The sequence below is a fragment of the Triticum dicoccoides genome, chromosome 6B, assembly GCF_002162155.2.
Source record: "Triticum dicoccoides isolate Atlit2015 ecotype Zavitan chromosome 6B, WEW_v2.0, whole genome shotgun sequence".
NCBI classification, from domain to species: Eukaryota; Viridiplantae; Streptophyta; class Magnoliopsida; order Poales; family Poaceae; genus Triticum; species Triticum dicoccoides.
Genome location: NC_041391.1, coordinates 34,358,375 through 34,365,479, shown reverse-complemented (window position 1 = coordinate 34,365,479; position 7,105 = coordinate 34,358,375). Strand labels below are relative to the sequence as shown.

At 55.1% G+C, this 7,105-nt stretch overlaps 1 protein-coding gene across 1 annotated transcript; it reads right to left on the bottom strand.

Moving 5' to 3' along the window:
- Nucleotides 1-82: 82 nt before the first annotated feature.
- On the bottom strand, nucleotides 83-2,786 carry LOC119325640 (glycerol-3-phosphate 2-O-acyltransferase 6-like). Its single transcript, XM_037599366.1, has 2 exons — nucleotides 1,947-2,786; nucleotides 83-1,193 (listed from the first exon to the last, which is right to left on the bottom strand). Exons 1-2 carry the CDS (start codon nucleotides 2,577-2,579, stop codon nucleotides 303-305), a joined length of 1,524 nt encoding a protein of 507 aa, XP_037455263.1. The 5' UTR covers nucleotides 2,580-2,786; the 3' UTR covers nucleotides 83-302.
- Between the last annotated feature and the right edge of the window lie 4,319 nt (nucleotides 2,787-7,105).

Here is a 7,105-nt window from a genome sequence, read left to right as displayed (position 1 = left end):
AAAAATGTCAAAGTTAGACAAAAAGAAAATATAAATAGCGAAGTTACGGAAAAATGTTCTTTAGTAGAAACTGTTGAACTAATAAATGAAAAAGGAAAACTATCAATCTCCATCTGGACTCTATCTTGATGTTCATGCTTGCTGTTGCTGTCAACTTTCTTCTGTTTGACCAGACAATGTGCAGGGTAAGTGAAATTGCCAAAGCAGGGGAAAACACTAGAAAATCGGGGTACAGCCTACAGAACAGAAACTACATCACTATGCTGGTCCATGAATCGTGACTACCTATACAGTTCCGCGGTTTACGCAAGCTTCTTGCCGTCGTCGCCGTCGGCGGCGACCGTGCCGTCGTTGCCGGCGAGCTTCATGTACTTGTCCTTCCTGGTGAGCGTGGTGCACCGGTACCCGAGCTCCTTGCCGATCACCGCCTGCACGTGGTTGGCCACGTCCACGGCGCTCCTCCCGCCGGCGCCGCACGTCTCCTCCGGCCGGAGCGCCGGCAGGAACGTCATCTTGTACCCCGGCCGCGGGTTCATGTAGAAGAACCACGGGTCCATGGCCTTCCATCCCCTCGCCGTGGACCCGTAGTAGGTCGACTGCGCCGCCTCCAACGCCACAGGCACGATCCGGTCCGTCAGCTCCGCGAACAGCGCCGAGAAACGCAACAGGCAGGGCTCCCGGCACGTCGTCCCCTCGGGGCACACCACCACGTCGCGCCCGGAGTTCAGCAGCGCCGCGATGCGCGCCGCGTCAGCCTCCCGGTCCCGCGCCAGCGCCACCGCCGGGATCGGCGAGATGGCCGTCGACAGCCGGCTCACGCTGTAGGTCACGCACGTCACCGGTCGCCCCAACGCCACGGCCACGATGATGGGGTCCAGCGCCGTGCGGTGGTTGCAGACGAGGAGGGACCCGGGGGAGCCCTCGCGCGGCGCCGGCGGGGGCGTGCCCCGCACGGCGAGCTGGATGCCGGTCAGGCGGTACGTGTGGCGCACGAGGTGCGGCGGGACCGGGAGGCTGATGAGGACGCGGAGGACGGCCAGGGCGAAGCCCACCGGGAGGTAGACCAACGCGAAGAGCGCCTGCGCCGGGTCTGGCCGGCGGACCAGGCGGCCGTCGTGGAAGACGACGCTGGACAGCAGAGCGTCGGCGGCCGCGCGCGGCGCGCGCTTGTTCGTGGGCACCATGTAGGCTTCCTGCATATGCACATGCGCGGGAAACAAATAAGATTAATCAGCGGTACTTGTAGATAATCTGAACCAAAAATAGTTTTTATTTGGGTATTATTAGTGGAGTAACTAATCACTATTCAACAGTAATCTGTCCCTGTCCAAAGCGACGGGTAACAGGACTGAGACAGATGTGATTTGATTGTCATCAAGTAGCTTCATAATGTAGCCAGTGAAGACTCAGGTCAGCAAAAATCTTAGCCATAAAAAAGTAAGCAAAAGTACAGAAATTAAAGAAAATTATGACTACTCAGCATTTTGCAGATTTAAGTAGTAATGAATATGACAACTTTGAAGGCTAAACATCAGGTGAAAACTAGAAGGGACTTTATTGTTTTTTCCTACTCCCTCTGTCTTATAATATAAGAGCGTTTTACACCAGTATTGTATCAAAAACGTTCTTATATTATGGGACGGAGGGAATAGCTAATAAAGGGACAAATTTGTCTCAAAATAAAAAACTAAGGGGCTCTGAAAAGGCAAAGATAGGAACCACACAATTTTTTGCAACTCCAACTACCACAAGAAAAGGCTATTGTAGATGAGATGATGAGATTGATGCCTTAGCACTCAAAGAACAATTCAGTTTACTTCAAAATTAGCTGTGGTCTGATCTTTGGTCACTCAAAGAACAATTACTGTGAATTAGAGAAATTCTATCCAAGAAAGATTGTGTCGAATTCAGGAAACTTTGGTCAGAACAATCGAATTTACTAGTACCTTGCAGATGGCCATGAAGTCGTGGTCGCTCTCGCGGTCGCCGAGCCCGACGTCCGGCATGTCCCCGCCGGCAAACAGCCTCTCCACGACCTCCCTCTTCCTCCCGGCCACAAGCACCCCGCCGCTGATGAGCCCCGTGAAGCGCCCGCAGCAGGTCCCGAGCTCCGTCCCGGCCACCTCCGCCCCGAGGAACTCGCGTACGAACGGGGCGACCATGACCGCCGGGGACGCGGTGACCACGACCCGCCTGCCCGCGCCGCACCCCCGGAACACCTCCCACGAGTCGGCGCGCACCCCGGCGGCGTAGTGCCGCGGAAGAACGCCCCTCACCACGGCCTCCACGTCCCGCACCCGGAGCCCCGCGAAGGTGGCGAAGACGAGGAGCCCGATGGCGGCCGGCTCGGAGACGGCGCTGTAGAGGAGCAGGATGAACGGGGCGAGGAGGAGCAGCGCGAGGGCGCGGAGGTACCCGCCCGCCTCGAGGGCCACGAGGAAGTAGTAGGGGAACGCGGAGGAGGAGGCCAGCAGGGTGCCGTCCAGATCAGAGGCCGCGGTGCGGCGCTCCCGCGCCGCCGCGTCGTAGGATGACACCGGCGGGAACCTGCTCATCGCGACCGTCGCTCGCGGCGCCATGGACGGACGAAGGGAGGGAGATCGATCGATGGGCCGACGGATGGCGGTGGGTCTAGCGCGCGATGATTGTGCCGGGCGGCCGGGGTGAGTGGTGTGCGCGTAGGATTTGTACGCCGGGTTGCTGGGGTTGGCTGAGCGGCCCAGCGGCGCCGCGGCGGGCGTGGGCGATGGCGATGGCGACGGCGGGCGAAGGAGACTCTTGTTTTTGGCGAGCAGAGATGGAAAGCAGAGCGCCAACCGCACCTCCTCTATTTTATACTACTCGCCAACCACCTCCCACCCCCAGTCGGAGTCGGCCGACGGCTACGACTAGTTCACCGGCCGGCCGATTAATGCCGGTCGGGTCCGAGCTGGATTCGATCTGGCCCTCTCTCCGATTCCGAGCAGGAGAGAAATAGTACTGTCGATTGGCAATTTGGCATGCATGCGCAAAGTGCTGTGGTTTGGGCGTACAAAAACAACGGACGCGTGATGAATGAAGGGGAACGTAGTACGTGGACCATGCATACATGCATGCGAGATTGACGGTCGACAACCAAAAAATTATGTCAAAGCCACAACGAACGTCCCCTGCTGCTCCTGAGCAAATATACACCTGCCATGATGAATGTTGAAACTTTGTTGAATGTTTCGAGTGTTTGCAAAGTTTCATCATGATATGACACACTCATTATTTTGGTTTTTTTTTCTGCCATAACTTTAACGACATTGTTTTTTTTATCACAACTCCCCTTAATTTTATTCTATCTTGAAACTTTGCAAGCACTCGAAAATGTCAGAGAGGCCCCCCAGGCTATAGACACACTATGCTTCGGCGTAGACTCCCACCAACTCCTTGGGGCGTCGAGGTTAGGATTTTACAGTCGTGCATATGCGCTGGTGAGATTTGACGTCAAGTTCTTCGGATCAAATTCATGGGTTTAACGACGATGACTGCAGGTCCAGGGCGTTGGTCCTGAGGGGCACGTGCACGAAGACATCCTATCTGTCATCGGCAAGGCAGCGGTACATCGACGGTTTGTTCTGACGGTGGCAGTGGTCGTTCAGTGGGCACGTGCACGAAGACGTCTTGACTGTCCTCGACAAGGTAGCGGTGCGTCAATAGCACGTTCTGGCGGTGGCAGTGGGCATGTGGAAGAAGACGTCGTGACTGTCCTCGACAAGGTAGCGGTGCGTCAACACGGCTCGTTCTAACGGTGGCAGTCATCGTTCGATGGGCACATGCACGAAGATGTCCTGACTGTCCTCGACAAGGTAGCGGTGCATCGACGGATCGGTCTAACAATGGCAGTGTTCGTTCAGTGGCACGTGCACGAAGACGTCATGCCTGTCCTTGACAAGGTAGGGGTGCATCGGCGGCTCGTTCTAACAGTGGCAGTGATTGTTCGGTGGGCACATGGACGAAGACGTGCTGACTGTCCTCGACAAGGTAGCGGTGCATCAACGGCTCGTTCTGACGGTGGCAGTGACCATTTAGTGGGCACGTGCATGAAGACACCCTGACTGTCATCGACAATGTAGCGCTTTATGGCAGTGGTTGTTCAGTGATCCAGAGATCTTGTTGTTTTTTTACTACATTTGGAGTGATTTGTACCGGTGAAACTTTTTAATATAACCGAGTCCTTTTTAGTTTATAATAATATTAAGATATGAAGGAGTGTTTAGAGAGTTGTAAATACGGGTACAGTTAGAGACACCCTAAGATCGGTGATTACGGTCAGCAAAGCATTCGAGTAGTTGAACGCCACTAGAGCATGCTTTCATACTACTGACGGACATTAAAACCCTTGTTTTAACATCTCCCGATCTAGTAATGAGACCAGGCAAAACGTTCGCCTCCGTTTCATCAGGAAGGAAACCCACAAAGGTTTCAACTGGACGGTCCGTCGAATCAATGGACGGCACCAGAAACCTCTCCATTGATGGGTTCGTCGTTTCGGCTAAGAGAGGCGGGCCGTGATCGCGATTGACGGCTGTTGGTGAGCCACTAGTTCGATCAGTCCCGTAGAGAGGCCTACAGAGTACGCACTATACATAGCTGATGACCTGATGTGTATGTGCAACTACACTGGTACAGTACCGGTTTGTTTCTCCTTCCGTGCCAACACAAAAGAGACCTCCCATCGCTATCTTCCATCATCATTCGTTAGCTCAACTTGTTGGCCTACTCACAGCACGACCACAAATTGAGCCAACGACGAAACTATTTGCTCAGGCCCACGACGAAAGGACCACAGTGTTGAAGCGGAAGGGTGGTGGGCCCATGACCCACAGGTCTTAAGATCGAAACCTGGAGGACTGGTGTACGTCAACAACATGAAATATCAATGAACTGGTTTTGCTTCAACGCTTTCCAACATATGGAGGGCTTTTGAAGCAGAGATGACAAGCTAATGCTCAACTGCTTCTACTATGATGCCTCAAGCTTTCTTCTTGCCCAGGAGACGACACTGTTCCATTTTCCAGTGACAAACTGACAATGCTAACCTGTCCGACTGCCAGTACATTCACAACTTATTTCATCAAGTACAAATCAGAAGTCACACTTGAGGAAATGATAAACCTGAACCTTTCGAGTGAACTTTAGAATACTCCCTCCGCTCCGTGATCCTTTCGAGTAGTATGCTGTTCAAACTTGATATGCATCGCCTCATCAGTAGAAAAATGAGGTTTGGTGTGTATGTATAGCAGATAAAAGGGCGGTACGTACGGTGGCATGGCAGATTGAAGACATTGATCTACACTGTGCTCCTCATCATACACCTTCGCTTGCTCTCCAATCTCCATGTGAGTTTCTGACCCTCTCTCTGTAAAGTAGGGTCTAGTATATTATCCTTATACACGTATTTATATATGTATGTAATTGTAATTGTGATCCTCTATATATTGAGACGTGAGGCTGAATGTCAACCACCCACGCAAAACCCTAAACCTGTGTTTCTAACTTGGTATCAGGCCGGGCCGCCGCTGCAAGTTCCTCGCGCCGCCGCCCGATCCTCTCTCCACGCAGCCGCTACTTCCGATCGCTGCGCGAGCTAGCCAAGCTAGCCATCCATCCGCCGCGTGAGCTAGCATCCATCCGCCGCGAGTGCGTTCCATCCATCTGCGCCGCCGCTTCCGATCGCAGTTACCGCGCGTGCCATCTCCCGCGACTTGCTCCGCTGCCGCCGCGCGCTGTCTCATCCACGCCACCGCTGCGATGTCATGCGCCGCTATGTCCGTCGCCCAAACTAGCGGCGCGATCGTCTCTTCTCCCGTCGCCTCGATCCCCGCCGCGCTCGCCGTCCCGATGATCTCCGTCCGCCTCGGTCGCCACAACTTCATGCTCTGGGGGGGCATCACCAGCACCGTTCTTGCCGGTGCCAACCTCCATGGACACCTCGATGGCACCAAGGCGGCACCGGCCAAAACACTCGTTGTCGGCACCGGCGACGCTGCTACCACCGTCGCCAACCCGGAGTACCACCAATGGTGGGTTCAAGATCAGCGCGTCTAGGGGCTTCTTCTCACCTCCATGGATGAGGATATTGCATGCCAACTTATTGGCTGCGAGTCGGCGCATACGGTATGGACAGCCGTCGCCGCCATGTTCGGCGCCCAGAGCCGCGCCAATGTCCGCCACATCTGGCGTCAACTTCAGTCGCTGAGGAAGGATGATCTGTCTGCCGCGGAATACATGCACAAGATGAAGGCCCTGGCCGACACTATGGCCGCTGCCGGCTCTCCGATCCGGGATGATGAGCTTATCGATCACATCCTCACTGGCCTCGGCTCCGCCTACAACTCCATCGCCGCCTCCTTGGGCGTGAGTAATGCACCCATGCCCTACTCCAGTTTTTACTCATTGGTTCTGTCCTTCGAGGCGCTGCAGGCACAACAGAGTGCGGTGGAGGGGTGGTCTCCCTCCGCGAACGCCGTGACCCGTTCGGGTTCATAAGGCGCGGGCGGACGTGCGCCCTACTCCGATCCCTATCCCTCCCATGGTGGGGGGCGCCCGGCTGATGGACATGGCCAGCCAGGGCAGAACCGCCAGGGCGGTAATGGCGGCAACACCGGCGGCCGTGACCGCAATACTGGTTATGCCGGCAATGGCCGGCAAGGTGGAGGAGGCAACGCCGGCAACAACAACGGCGGAGGAGGTGGGCGTCGCAACCGCTGGCGTCCCCAATGCCAAATTTGCAAGAACTGGGGCCATGAAGCCGACGACTGTCGCAAGCGCTATGATCAGGATCACAACTCCCGCTCCGCCAACTCGGCCTCCACCAACACCGTCGACTTTCCTTGGGTGTTGGATACCGGGGCTACGGATCACTTGACTAATGATCTTGAGCGCCTCCAGGTTCATGAGCGCTATGACGGCAAGGATCGGGTTCAGGTGGCCAATGGTGCAGGTTTGTCTATTTCACACATTGGTCATTCCCGTTTACCCGGTTCATCTCTTAAACTGCGCAACATCCTTCATGTTCCACACATCAGCCAGCATCTTCTCTCTGTTCATCGTCTTCTTTGTGATAATGACGTGTTTG